At 40.7% G+C, this 15,640-nt stretch overlaps 1 protein-coding gene across 5 annotated transcripts in view; it reads right to left on the bottom strand.

Annotated features, from left to right (window-relative positions):
• Positions 1-15,640, bottom strand: part of LOC113542328 (probable E3 ubiquitin-protein ligase HECTD4) — a 161,291-nt gene that overhangs the window by 129,143 nt on the left and 16,508 nt on the right. For all 5 annotated transcript variants that reach the window (XM_026939767.3, XM_026939764.3, XM_026939765.3 and 2 more), the window contains exons 2-5: positions 6,782-7,386; positions 5,929-6,018; positions 2,400-2,527; positions 288-396 (exon numbers count right to left, since the gene is read on the bottom strand). In XM_026939767.3, coding sequence (XP_026795568.1) covers positions 288-396; positions 2,400-2,527; positions 5,929-6,018; positions 6,782-7,386 — 932 coding nt within the window. The remainder of the gene's footprint in view (positions 1-287; positions 397-2,399; positions 2,528-5,928; positions 6,019-6,781; positions 7,387-15,640) is intronic.

Consider the following 15,640-nt stretch of genomic DNA (forward strand, 5'->3'; position numbering starts at 1 on the left):
GGCTAAACTAAATGTGATTATTTGTATAAAGTTTAGTTTTGCTGAGCTTTGCCAGACTGCAACTATACACTATAAGACTACAGTGGAACTCTCGAATGAAATAAATAAAATGTAGCAGGGGAAAGTTTCAAGTGGATGTGTAGACACTAAATGCTGTTTTATCATCAAGTTTCTTTGTCTTCTTTTTGGTCTATGCACATGCAAACATTTACACAACTGTATGGCTAGCTGTTCAAAGCAACTCAAAGTTTGTGACCATAGAGTCTATTGCTGCACATGGCTCTTACCTCAGTGTTCCATGAAGGCCTGAGCCCAGTTTGCTCAAACCTCTACCAAATGAGTTAGTGGTATAGAGATATAAGCCATCAGTAGCCAAGCAGCGGCCTAGGTCTGTGTCTAAAAGAGAGAGAGAATAAAAAAGTAGCATCAAACTAAACGTCTGGAGTGGAACCCCAGTGTACTGCAATAAAAAATTAAAAGGAAACGGGCTGAGCGGAAATCGACTTATCAGACATTTTCAAAGAGTATAAACACACGAATTATTTTATCACCACAAGTCTGTTTAGTCATTAAGATTAGTCAGGACACCGTTAGCCCTGTTGGGCAAACAATTCACATCTATCCACAATAACACTGGTACAGAGACAAAACAGACAGCACAATTAAAGCTTTTTTATATTAAAATACCATATACAACTCTCACAATAAAATAATAACATTTAAACCTAGTAGGCTAGGTTAAAAAAAATACTTAAGAAAAACTGCAAAAAAAAAAAAAAAAAAAAAAAAAAAAAAACATATAAGCATAGAGTGTAACAGGCTTATTTCTTTAAGGGAAAGTGTAGTGAAAGAGTGTAATGTAATGTAGTGTAAGAATACAAGCCAGCGTAATACTGAAAAATCTTGTTTCTTCTTCGGGTTCCTGCTGTTTAATGCTAAAAGGTTAAGGAAAAGGGGCACAGATAAATGGACTAGCTATTTTAGTACGTTAGATACATTTGTATCTCCTCTGCCCACGAATGAGAGGAGATGTTTATCCAGAATCAACTCATTAAAAGCTGCAGTACCAGACATCATATTAAGGATGTGCCTTCTGCCTAATTTCGAGTTAATGAATACGTACCCAAGAAAAACTCTTTAAAAAACTCTTTAACATGACAATCGGGTATCATTAAGCCGAATAAAAGGCACTTTTATATGTGGTACCCCTAACCCTAACCCCCTGACCATTTTACAGTAAGAAGAATTGTTTACAAATGGAGAGCCTTCAAGACAGTTGCCAATCTTCCCGTGAGTGAGTGTCCAAGCAAATTCAGTCCAAGGTCAGACCATTTAATACTATATAGAGATACATAGAAAAACACATCATGTGAACTACAGGCCTCTGTAAGCACATTGAATGTTTATGTTCATTACAGCACAATCAGAAAAAGACTGAACAAGTATGGTGTTCATGGAAGAGAGGCTAGGAAAAAGCCCATTCTCTCCAAAAAGAATATGGCAGCACAAATTAGGTTTGCAAAATTGCATCGAACAAACTACAAAAGTTCTGGAACAATATCCTTTGGACTGATGAGACCAAGGTGGAGATGTTTGGCCATCATGCACAGCTCCATGTTTGGCAAGAACCAAACACAGTGTATCACCACAAACACCTCTGGGTCATGCAACAGGACAATCAGCTCAAGCACTGACAAACTCCTACAGAAAATGTTTAGTTCAAGTTACAGTTGCTATAGGTGGTTTACTTTTTGGGGGGAAAAAAATGACTACATATTGAAATCTGTTGTGTTTTTTTGTTGTCACCTGAGGTTATTTGTTTGTATATAAAATTTGGTGAGGACGACAATTGTTATTTAGGCCCTGATAAATAAAAACATAGAATTGGAGGGCGTAAAAGGAGGGCATACTTTTTTCCCCATGACTGTAACTATCCAAAATCCTTAGTCTGACATTCACTGTGTGATGAAACCACACTTAGCTAGCAAGATTTTAGACATCTTTAGACAGACTGACTTCATTTACTGCTGTATTTTTTGTCATTTTTGCTGTTTTCCACAATGAAATCTGACAGGCCACACATATATAAATTTTTTTTCATTCACTTCACCCTTTGGGATGAATCTCAAGGGGGTTATCAAACAAATGTGTAGATCATTGTCATATCCCATGACCTGTCATTTTTTCCGTTTCCATGACATTACTGAACCCTGTGTAAGGAGTCCCTGAGAAATCACTGGGGAAAAATAATTGGGGATCAAAAGACTCAGTAATGACTGCTGGAAAAGAAATGCTGAAAACTGGCAGTCCTCACTAAACATTTCAAACAAAAAACATGAATTCACCAACTTTGACAAGGAACTTTTAACATGGTGAAGCAATCCTTGATACAGTCCTACCTTTACTCTCTGTTCCTGCGGCACTGCAATCTGGTGTGGGAAGCATGTCCTCAAAACCCCATGAGACATTGTGCTTTCCCCCCAGCAAACAAGATGGGGAGCCTGGACCCCCTTCCAGAAGAATGAGTCTGAGACAAAGGAGATGAAAACATGAAATTAAAATGCACTATGCTTTGTGCATTTGCTTTCATACTATCTGAGCAGCATAACATTATCATAATAATCTTCATGCCACACTGTATAGATGGTTTTCTTCTTCATTATATACACTAGTCAACATTTGAAGTGTATCAAAACCTTTCATCAAAGTTGTCCTAAAACCAAAATGTGTTTCTTTCACAATTCATGCATAACATGAATGTAAGTCTGTTATTAGTCGATGTTGTCATTAATGAAATGTCATCCTTCATGGCTTTTGATGGTCTCCAGACATGATTGTTTGCCATTAGGTACCAAGTGACCTGTCACAGGTGTCCGTAATTAGGAACTGGTCATCATTTAAGGCTCTGAAAGCTTCACTTGAGGTCAGAAAGCATTGAAAATGCCACATTTAGTGAGATTGCAGGATTCTGACCTCAACAGGGCCATTGGGATGCTGCAAGGAGGCATGACTCAGCGTGAAGTTGCAAATGCAGTGGGAACGTCTCAAAGTGTCATTTCCAGAGCCTGGAGCAGGTTCAGAAGGTCTGGTAGTGTGAGTAGAAGGCATGGTGGAGGCAGACAATGGGTCACAACACCAAATCAAGACCGATACTTGACCCTGCATGCCCACAGAAATCGTTTCATGCCTGCAGTCAGCCTGCGAAATGACATTCAGGAGGCAACAGGGGTGCAAGTGTCCACTCCGACTGTGAGGAGATGACTTCATGAAGTTGGCTTGACAGCCAGAAGACCAGCTGTGAGGGTGCCTCTTTCCAGAGCACACAAACTGGCACATCTGCAGTGGACCACAGACCACCGCTGGCGGACACTGAATGTGTGGGGTACAGTGCTCTTCACAGATGAGTCCTGGTTCTGTGTGAACTTCCTAGACAGGCGTAGGAGGGTCTGATGTCGCCCTGGGGAGAGAAATTTGCCACAAAATGTTGTACAGCATGACAGTTTTGGTGGATCATCGGTCATGGTTTGGGGAGGCATCTCCATAGGTGGAAGGACAGAGCTTGTCATCGTTGAAAATGGCAGCCTGACAGGCCAAAGGCATAGGGATGAAATCCTGAGACCAGTTGTGCGACCGTATGCTGGTGCGATGTGGCCAGATTTCGTGCTTATGGATGACAACGCTCTCAATGCATGACGTTTGCTGTTTCTTGTTTATGACTTGTTTGTCGCATTTGTTAAACCATGCAATTCATGTTTGTTTTACAGTACGAACTCAGATTTTTGATCTGCTGTAACATGTGCAATAACATCTTGTTTTGCTGAACTGGAAAAAGCTTTCTTTCCTGTTTTGGGTCCTGCTTCAAGCTCTGACGCTCTGATGCTCCACACGGAGTGACTACAGTACAGTACAGTATTGCACTGCAGGCAATAAAGAGGCATTTCCAGTCCATTTGTGACTTCAGGTGAATCACAGAAGTACTGAACAACCAACAGTTTTTTGGTGCACGCTTGTCTTCATGAATGTCTGACAAGCCACTCCACACCTTGTGACAATCAATCATGTCTGGGCACCATCAAAAGTGATGAGGCATGAAATTCCATTGATGACAACATTGATTAATAGCAGACAATACCTGTTCTTATCTTAGGACAACTTTGATGAACTTTTTTGATCCACTTCAAATGTTGACTACTGTAGTATTATAAAGACAATAGCAGATACAGTGGGGCAAAAAATATTTAGTCAGCCACCAATTGTGCAAGTTCTCCCACTTAAAAAGATGAGAGAGGCCTGTAATTTTCATCATAGGTACACTTCAACTATGAGAGACAGAATGGGGGAAAGAATCCAGGAAATCACACTGTCTGATTTTTAAAGAATTTATTTACAAATTATGGTGGAAAATAAGTATTTGGTCAATAACAAAAGTTCATCTCAATACTTTGTTATATACCCTTTGTTGGCAATGACAGAGGTCAAACGTTTTCTGTAAGTCTTCACAAGGTTTTCACACACTGTTGCTGGTATTTTGGCCCATTCCTCCATGCAGATCTCCACTAGAGCAGTGATGTTTTGGGGCTGTCGCTGGGCAACACGGACTTTCAACTATTTTCTATGGGGTTGAGATCTGGAGACTGGCTAGGCCACTCCAGGACCTTGAAATGCTTCTTACGAAGCCACTCCTTCGTTGCCCGCGCGGTGTGTTTGGGATCATTGTCATGCTGAAAGACCCAGCCACATTTCATCTTCAATGCCCTTGCTGATGGAAGGAGGTTTTCACTCAAAATCTCACGATACATGGCCCCATTCATTCTTTCCTATACACGGATCAGTCGTCCTGGTCCCTTTGCAGAAAAACAGCCCCAAAGCATGATGTTTCCACCCCCATGCTTAACAGTAGGTATGGTGTTCTTTGGATGCAACTCAGCATTCTTTCTCCTCCAAACACGACAAGTTGAGTTTTTACCAAAAAGTTCTATTTTGGTTTCATATGACATTCTCCCAATCCTCTTCTGGATCATCCAAATGCTCTCTAGCAAACTTCAGACGGGCCTGGACATGTACTGGCTTAAGCAGGGGGACACGTCTGGCACTGCAGGATTTGAGTCCCTGGCGGTGTAGTGTGTTACTGATGGTAGCCTTTGTTACTTTGGTCCCAGCTCTCTGCAGGTCATTCACTAGGTCCCCCCGTGTGGTTCTGGGATTTTTGCTCACCGTTCTTGTGATCATTTTGACCCCACGGGGTGAGATCTTGCGTGGAGCCCCAGATCGAGGGAGATTATCAGTGGGCTTGTATGTCTTCCATTTTCTAATAATTGTCCCACAGTTGATTTCTTCACACCAAGCTGCTTACCTATTGCAGATTCAGTCTTCCCAGCCTGGTGCAGGTCTACAATTTTGTTTCTGGTGTCCTTTGACAGCTCTTTGGTCTTGGCCATAGTGGAGTTTGGAGTGTGACTGTTTGAGGTTGTGGACAGGTGTCTTTTCTACTGATAACGAGTTCAAACAGGTGCCATTAAAACAGGTAACGAGTGGAGGACAGAGGAGCCTCTTAAAGAAGTTGCTACAGGTCTGTAAGAGCCAGAAATCTTGCTTGTTTGTAGATGATCAAATTGTTATTTTACCGAGGAATTTACCGATTAATTCATTAAAAATCCTACAATGTGATTTCCTGGATTCTTTCCCCCCATTCTGTCTCTCATAGTTGAAGTGTACCTATGATGAAAATTACAGGCCTCTCTCATCTTTTTAAGTGGGAGAACTTGCACAATTGGTGGCTGACTAAATACTTTTTTGCCCCACTGTATATAAATCATATTGTATTTTTAAAAGCAGTAATATTTTTTACACAAGCTACCTAATAAAAGTAAAATGGTGGGTTCATCAATTAAATGAATAAAAAACAAAAAAGGAGTTGCAAAGACTTACCTATAGAGGACATCTGCAACAGGAAGCTGTCCTAAGTCAGTCTGTTTCTGTAGCAGGTGAACTGTGTGAATGAATGTCTTCAGAGAGCCCCTAGGTTGAGAGGGATCGATTAATCATAGTTACTGCTTTGTACAGACATTACAAAAACAAATCTATGAAAGACACTGCAAATATACCCAAACCAAACTATGACAATTGGCATTTGAGTGGTACAAGTCAATTATGTATATAAATCTACATGTATGTATAGGTGACATGTCACAGACTATATTTATCATGCTGTACTTAACAAATATATAGGCATTTACATAAAATGATGGCCCTCCTTGTTACTAGCTACCTAACAAAACAGATCATGTTTTCCTACATACAACAGCTACATACATAGTTCAGCTATAGTTGTAGATAACATTAAAATTACTGTGACCCCTTTCGTCTGTCCCATTCTGGGAATTTGTCTGTGAATGAGATCAAGTTCGTGTTGGCAGAACAAAAAAATGGTTGGTTGAGAGTAAGCAATCATAGAAGTAGGGACATCACTCTTATCCCTGTCCCAAATCTAAAAAATCTGCCTGATTTGGTAGCAAAGAGTAGACCCTGATGAGTGAAGGGAAAACACTTGATTAACTGCTCCACAATCAGGAATACTTATTCATGCATGCCACCTTGTGCTCTTGTTAGCTCTATATTAAAGATTTAAACAACATACGTCATAGGATTGATATAGAATTATATAATGTTATAGGGTTAACGCAAACAATACTAATATAGTAAACTGAATGGAATCTGGTATGACACAACTTGCAGCACTTGCAGTTAGTATCTATACTGTTAAAAATTATATTGTAAGCACCTGGCACATGCTAGCGCCACAAGCGCAGCAGCTGCGTTCTCCCTTTGTCTCTTAGTCAGAAGCGGTTTTTCCTGTGTTGCTGATGCTTGCTCACCCCCCTGCTCCAACCATGAGCACAGAAGTCCCTCCAAGCCACTGAGGCAGTCAGCAGGCTCCTTGCCCAGGCTAAGTGGCTGGCAGTCACGCAGACAGGCCAGCAGTACCTCAGCAGTAACACCAGCAAGCGCCGGGTCATGGTGGGTTTGTGACTGCAGCAGGGGGAAGATGAGCAGTAAACCCACACGTGATGTGAACGGAGCTTGATCTGAATTGGAGGGCAGTGGGGGATGGTGATGGGATTGCTGGTACTGCTGCTGCAGGAGGCCCTGACGCTTCAGAAAGGTCAGCGTCTCTTCATCAGTGCCTGCTCCAGTGCCAGCTCCTGCTGCTACACCATCTCGCTCTTGCTGCTCATCCAGGGCCACTTGTCGCTGAGCCCCCCACAGGCCTCGCAGGGCATTGAGCCGGTACTCCAAGAGACGTGCGTAAGCGTTGCTCTGGTTACCACAGACAGAACGCAAGCGCTCAGCTAACTCCACAGGATTCTTGGTTTCGAAGGTCAGGATCTAAATATACAGAGTAAGAACTTATAGTAGCCATTTAAAAACAAACATCTGCCTATGAAATTTAGTTATAATAAAATCTGAAAACATTGTTTATGGATATTAACATTTTATTCAACTCCAAAATTATTGGTGGGTGGGTAAAAATGACCCACTCAGAAAAACAAATCCTCAAACGAATTTAAATGTAAAATTATCATGTTAAATTATTATTAAAATTGCTTTTGACCATTTGTTTTCCTGGAGTCGGCGTTTGTGTTTGCATATGTATGCGTAATACATACATACATACATACATACACACATATATATATATATATATATATATATATATATATATATATATACATATATATATACACACAGTCAGGTCTGGAAGTATTTGGACAATGACAGAGTTTTTGTGATTTTGCCTTTATACACCACCACAATGGATTTGAAATAAAACAATCAAGTCTTACATTAGATGTAGACTTTCAGCTTTATTTTAAGAGGTTCCCCAAAAATATGGCATTTACCATTTAGGAATTACAGCATTTTAAGCAAAGTACTTCCATTTTCAGGGGCTCAAAGTTATTTGGACAATTGACTGACAAGAAGATAACTGACCAGGTGTGGTCCATTCCCTCGTTATTTCAAGACAAATGAAGCAGATAAAAGGTCTGGAGTTGATATCAGGTATTGAGTTGGCGTTTGGCAGCTATTCGACTGGAGCTACCAATATGAAGTAGAAGGAGATCTCAATGCAAGTGAAGGAGGCCATCATTAGGCTGAAAAAACAACATAGATCTATAAGATAGCAAAAACCTTAAGTGTGGCCAAATCAACAGTTTGGTACATTCTTAAAAAGAAAGAAAGCACTGGTGAGCTCAACAACATCGAAAGGCCTGGAAGACCACGGAGGACAACTAAAGTGGATGATCACAGAATCCTTTCCTCGGTGAAGAAAAACCCCTTCACAACATCACCAGAAGTCAAGTATACTCTGGAGAAGGTAGGCGTATCATTGTCAAAATCTACAATCAAGAGACGCCTTCATGAATGTAAATACAGAGAGTTTACAACAAGGTGCAAACTACTGGTAACATTCAAGAACAGGAAAGCCAGATTAGACTTTGCCAGAAAACATCTAAAAAAAAAAAAAAAAAAAAGCCTCCCATGTTCTGGAATAAGATTCTTTAGACTGATGAAACCAAGATTAACTTGTACCAGAATGATGGGAAGAGAAAAGTATGGCGAAAGAAAGGAACAGCTCATGATCCAGAGTATACCACATCATGTGTCAAACATGGTGGAGGCAGTGTTATGGCATGGGCATGTATGGCTGCCAACGGAACGGGCTCACTGGTGTTTATTGATGATGTGACTGCTGACAGAAGTAGCAAGATGAATTCTGAGGTGTATAGGGCTATACTCTCTGCTCACCTTCAGCCAAATGCTACAAAACTGAGAGGATGCCACTTCACAGTGCAGGTGGATAATGACCCTAAACATACTGCGAAAGCAACTCAAGACTTTTTGAAGGTAAAGAAGTGGAATATTCTTCAATGGCCAAGTCAGTTGCCTGATCTCAACCCAATACAGCGTGCTTTTCACTTACTGAAGACAAGGCCGAAGGCAGAAAGACCTACAAACAAGCAGCAACTGAAGGTTACCTTTGAGCCCCTGAAAATGGAGGTACTTGGTTGAAAATGGCTGTAATTCCTAAATGCCATATTTTTGTGAAACCTCTTAAAATAAAGCTGAAAGTCTACACTTCGATCACATCTTGATTGTTTTATTTCAAATCCATTGCGGTGGTGTATAAAGGCACAATCACAAAAACTCTGCCATTGTCCAAATACTTCCAGACCTGACTGTACATACTTACACACACACATAAACATATATTTTATATATGTGTGTGTGTGTGTGTGTGTGTATATACATACATACATACATATACATACATACATATACATATATATATATATATATATATATATATATATATACATACACACACACACACACACACACACACACACATTCACTATAGATACTGCCCTCATAGAGCAATCATTATCTTTTTCCTTCTTGTTGTTGTGCATGATGGACTAAATGAACACAGAATAAAGCCATTTGCTTAGGAGCTTGTGATCATGGTTTGAGCTACAGGGCCCATCAATGCTGGGGATAGAATCCTTTCATTCTTTTCTGCCTTTTCTACACAAATGCAGTGCAAAGCACCACTCACAACTGACACGCCCAAAAGAAAGCAGGATACACATTGCAAACATCTTGTCCACTTAATTAAAAGCAAGTATAACCCCAGCCATACTCTATCTAAACTCAGTTTCCTGTACAACTCTGAACCATTACCTAGCATTGCTAAGTGGCTGAAATTCAAGGCAAGTAAATAACAGCCTGCTAGTTCACTCTCTGGAGCACTAAGAAACCTGTCATTGTTTACAAAGATCAGAACAAAGCATGAGAAACAAGAATGTAAAATTGAGTTGGTGATCAGAAATGTCATTTGAAATTAAATCATGTATAACCTAAGTTATAAGCTTTAAGTAAGCATTTTGGTCTGCCTTGTTTAGAGATTGGTATAGGTCATTTTTCCTACTTCTGAGATTCCCAGGCATGAACGTTGACAGACAGATCTCAGTCCACAAAGAGATGAGAGAAACTTAAAAATACAAAATCAACATGTTTCAAGTTTTAGGGCTACTCCCCCATTACTCCCTCTCTCCACACAAGGTGAACCTCCTGTGCCCACCAGGACCAGGGCAAAGCCCGGGCAGGTTTCCTGGCGTGTGCCCAAGGATGACGTTAGTATGAGAAATGTTTGAGGATGGGTCCTGCAGCAGCAAGGCACAGTGTGGAATTTATGCAGCATTGGCTGGAGGGGCATTGCCAGGCTGTCGACATCAGCTTTGTGTCAGGGGGACATGGACGGTAGGGAGTGCTCCACTCCACTGTTCACGGGAATCTCTCCTTGGAGCAGTAGCATGACTAGACCCAATGTTGTGCTACCCCAACAGTATTTTTCAGTTATTCAGGATTACAGGGCTCCAGTCGGCGACTAATTTTTTTTGGAGGTCACACCGGTGCGACTGCAAAATTGACCAATATATATTTTTTATTTTAATATCCTGGAATGTTCTATTGCGCAATTAAGTCTATGGCACATCCAGTCGAGGCGCAATGAAATGCATTGCGTGTATTGTATGTAATGTAGAGATAGTGCAGGAAACACAAAATTTGCAACAGAGTGTTCAAACTTTAAACAAGAAACTATGAAGCTCAACAATAAAAGCGCAAAGAATAAACTTTGCAGGGATGCCTGTATGACACGAAGCACAGCTTTTCGCTGGCTTTCAGAGACAAGAGACTGCATGTCGAGCTAGCGAGGCGACCAAGCTTTTCAACAAGGCTTATCATACTGTCAAAAGTGAGATGCCGTTCGCAATGTTCAAGTCTGAGATACTTCTTCAAAAGACAAACAGACTTCCCCTCAATTCAAAATACGTGAACGACAGCGCAACCCTAATTTATTGGGGTCATTGCGGACACTATGAAAAGCAAGACCGCGCGCAAACTTGCTTTGGCCCCCTTATATATCCTTTATGATTGTCGGAGACACAGATGTGTCTATGAAGGAATACCAGATAATTTATGCGCAGCTGTTCAGAATGGGCAAACCTGTTAACATCCTGATTGGGCATATTGAGGTCCAGCATGCCAGTGCTCAAGGTAAGTGCTCAAAATAACTATTTAAAACTATTTTATAAGATAATGTAATGGAATTAAAGTTATCATAATTGAAATAATGAGAATAAAAGTGTTTATTCAATGGATGTTGTTTATATGACTAATAAAGTTAAAAGTGAACTCAAACGTGGTTGAATAATGCAACTTTATAAACTAATTTGTTCTTCTTATTTAAGGCATCTACATAGCAACAAAAGAGGCATTCTCCGAGTCAGCAGTGAGCCACAGTGCAAAAAAATGGCTGAACAAAACTGTAGCCATGGGCGTAGATGGTGCTGCTGTAAATCTTGAACACAAAGGAGGAGTAATATCCCTTGTCCAGGCAGACGCAGGGAACTACATTGTAGCTTTCCATTGTATGCCTCACAGGTAAGTAAACATAAAGATAACTATCAGTCCTATAAATTTCTTGATCTTTTCTTGAGCATTTTCATATTACACTTTTTCTTACTACACCTTTTACAAAGACTACAATCTACTTAATATGTTTTGGAAAACATTCCATTTCAGCAGCAAGTCCATGAGTGAGTTGAAGGCCCTTGGGCAAGAGCTAGGGGTGAAAGTGAGTACCCCAATTGTGGCAGCCACACGTGTCCAGGGCTCCTGACACATTTTTAAAACCTGGAGAGAGGAGAGGTTCTCTTCAGGACCCTGGACAGTTTACCATAGTCTATGTGCACATGGATTACTTGGCCAGTGCATCAGTGAATACATTGCTTGGAGGGCTAAAAAAATTATATTAACTATTTGTGATCTAAGAATATGAATTATTACCATTTATTGTAGTCCAGCATTATTGAATGCTGTTTTACTTTTGGTTGAGCATATGTTCGCTTTGGTCCTGTATTTCAGATCAAGAAAACTATGGAGAATGGAACTTTTGCAGCCTTCTACCACTTCCTTGCTGATGTTTTTTCTGTCTTCAGCCAGTTCAGTTTCTTTCTCCTCTGCTGGGTGTGATACAAATAACAACCAAATAAAATGGACAAAAAACAACCCTATAAATAACCTGACTCAACAGGCTGTCAGTAGGGTTCAAAACCTCATTGTGAACATTGAAGCAACGGAAATAAGGCCCAAACCAGGAGGAAGACTCCAGTAATTCATAACAGATGTGTGGCAGTAGGGAACGGCACAAACAAAAGAGGATGATGTACCATTCTGTAAGGTTCAGGTGATTATCACAATTTCATATCATGTACACCTGAATATTTTACACATTTTAACATGTATGCTAATAATAATAGAACAATCTCTTTTTATCATTAGGAATGGATGTGACCAAGATCTAGCTAAAGAGGAGTTTCAGGCACTGAAAACAATGATCACAGTCTCTTTCATGGACAAGAGCTACTTCAGACTGTGGGACATCATGCTGTCAAAGGAACCATACTGCTCTGACTATAAAGTATTTATATCATTATTATAACAACAGATTTTTGCTGTTATTCAAAGCAGCGTATTTACAACCATCTTATCTGTCTTATTCTTTAGAACATCCTTCAGTTTATATTATGCTGGTACTCCCTGTGTCCTCTACTGTGTGTGAGAGGGGCTTCTCTGCACAGAAGCAGATCAAGTCTGATGTAAAGTCTTGTCTCAACCCAGACACAGTAGAGGACCTCATCAGAATAAGTATAGAATACCCAGAACTGGAAGACTTTGAGAAGAAAAAGTGTTAATGAGTGGCTCTCAAAGGTCTAGAAGGCCAAATTAGAAGTCCTGGCCAGATATCATCCTCAAAGATCAGGGGGACTTTCTTGTGGTGATACCACAGGGACTGTGATATCTTTAACTTGTTAACACAGAATCAAGTAAAGTTGTTTACAAGAGATTAAGAAAAAGTTGCCTACAATAAATATAATTGTTTACAGTAAGTTAAAGATGTGTTATGACTGTGGTAAAGTTGTTTAAAGAGATTTTTGTTAAGTGTAAACAAGAAAATTTTCTGTATTTATTTGTAATGTATTTATTAATGAATTAAACATGTTTGGATGTAGTTTCAGTGTCTCTTTTATTCTTGCCCTAACCCAGGAATGGTGCTACCAAATTAAGGGCCAGTGCCACGAAAGGTACAACTTGGTGGCACCAGTGCCACTCTTCTCAGATGTTAGTCTAGAGCCCCGGATTACACAGAGTGACACAGGACACTCAAACAAGGGAGGGAGGACCCAACTGTTGGTTCTGAAGAGAAATACTATTCCATGCGGCTCATCCTAACCAAGCTGGGCATTTGGGGCAGGATAAGACACTAAACCGAGTCATGGCCACGAACTGTATGATTTATTGTGATTAAATCTATTCCCACCAGTGTTTGACCAGCCTATCCTTTTGTAGATGGTAAATGGTTTAATCAAACCCTAAAAAGACATGATTCATAAGTTTGTTCATTACAATGCTCGGAATTGGGATATGTGGCTCGAACTCCTGCTATTTGCAGTACAAGAGGTTGCACAAGCGTCCAAGGGTTTCTCTCCATTGGAATTATTGCATGAGTGCAAGCCCCACAGCGTCTTCAACATCATGAAGGAAAATTTACTAGATGAGGGTCCCTCTTCCCAAAACAAAATTCAGTACTTTCTGGGCCTGAGAACAAAACTTCACACCTTAAGTTACCCAACAGCAGGCCCAAGAAGACTGTCCTGGCCGTACAAGGGAGGGTACTCGGCTATGGAAATTTCCACTGGGAGATAAGGAACTTGTTTCACTACCTACGTCAAACTCAAATTACTTGCGAAGCAGCAAGGACTCTGAGGTCACACGGTGAGTCAGAGAAGTCGACTACGAGGTAAGGCAAAAAGATAGAGGTGATGCAGTTAAAGTCGGCTTTTGTGTGGGGGCCTGCTGTTGCATTCTCCTGACTTTTCACTCCCTTTTGTTCTGCAGACTGATGCATCAGAAAAAGAGCTGAGGGCTGTTTTGTCCCAGGTGGTGGAGAGGGGAGGAGCACCCTCCTGTACATCAGCCGGAAGCTCTCGGTAAGGGAGAGCAAGTACAGCACAATCCAGAAGGTGTGTCGAGAAGGGGGGTGTAGACTGCAGGCCAGGCAGCTCCCCATCCTGAGTTGGGAGGTGAGAATATGTGGCAGTAGGGGCGTGGTCGAGTGTCAGCTGTGGATGGATTGGAGGCGGGTTGAACCGGCAGGTAGAGCGTGATGATTCTCACCTGACTGTAATTTTGGCAAAGTTACGCGGTGAAGAACCAGATAGAGAGAGAGCTGAGCTGTTTATGTTGTGCATGTGTGTGTCCATGAATGAGGAAACTCTGAAAAGCTCTCGCAAAGCTTTGTAAAAATGTCTCCTGAGTCCTCCTTTTCACCCACACACACCAGGGTTCTAAAGGTTATTATGTCAGTTATGTCATGTAACATAAATGACTAAAACCAAAAGAATACTTCTTGCATTTTGCATGTGCATGCAGCATCAGTGGTAACCTGAGTGGCATCGTTCACACACTTGCTACATATCTTATGTACATCTGGAAGATTTAAAAGTGACATTCACTAGACAGCATAGCTGAGCCAAAACATTCCTGTCAGTCAGGTTTCCAGGTTGAACTGTAAAATGTTTAACAATTTCATACACAGCGACATTAAACACACTGACAAGCTCTGTCTCTCTTTAAAATTTTACACTGTCATCATGATTGTTGTCATAAGCCAGGTCTCAAATCATATTTATTAAGTATTTGTTAATCTAGAAAATCCAGAAGACTGGTATGCAAAACAGACCTTTTGGCAGGTTTGAAGCACAAATGAGAGGTTTTTAAAATTCAAACACTAACTGTGATAGGAAACCTGGTTAATGTTAGCACTCAATAACGGTCAAGAATAGTACACAAGTATGCCATTTGAAATACACTCACCATCCACTTTATTAGGAACACCTGCACACTCATTCAGTTATCTAATCAGCCAATCATGTAGCAGCAACACAATGCATAAAATCATTCAGATACAGGTCAAGAGCTTTAGTTAATGTTCATATCAAACATCAGAATGGGGAACAAATGTGTTCTCTGTGACCTTAAACGTGGCATGGTTGTTGGTGACTGTTGGGCTGATTTGAGTATTTCGGATACTGCAGATCTCCTGGGATTTTCACACCCCCACACACCAGTCTCTAGAGTTTACACATAATGGTGTGAGAAAACAAAAACCATCCTTTGTGAGGAGGGTCTGAAGGCTGAAGCACCTCATTGATTAAAGAGATCAAAGGAGAATGACCTGGTTTGAGCTGACAGGAAATCTATAGTAACTCAAATAAGCACTCTCTAGAACCATGGTGAACAGAAAAGCATCTCAGAACACGAGCCTTGAGGTGGATGGACTACAACAACAGAAAACCACATCAGGTTCCACTCCTGTCAGCCAAGAACAAGAAACTGAGGCTATCATGGGCACAGACTCACCAAAGCTAGACAGCTGAAGACTGGAAAAAGACCAGATGATTTTTTTTTCTAATCTTCAACTGTCTAGTTTGGGTGAGCCTGTGCCAACTGT

The sequence above is a fragment of the Pangasianodon hypophthalmus genome, chromosome 24 (genome assembly GCF_027358585.1).
Source record: "Pangasianodon hypophthalmus isolate fPanHyp1 chromosome 24, fPanHyp1.pri, whole genome shotgun sequence".
NCBI classification, from domain to species: Eukaryota; Metazoa; Chordata; class Actinopteri; order Siluriformes; family Pangasiidae; genus Pangasianodon; species Pangasianodon hypophthalmus.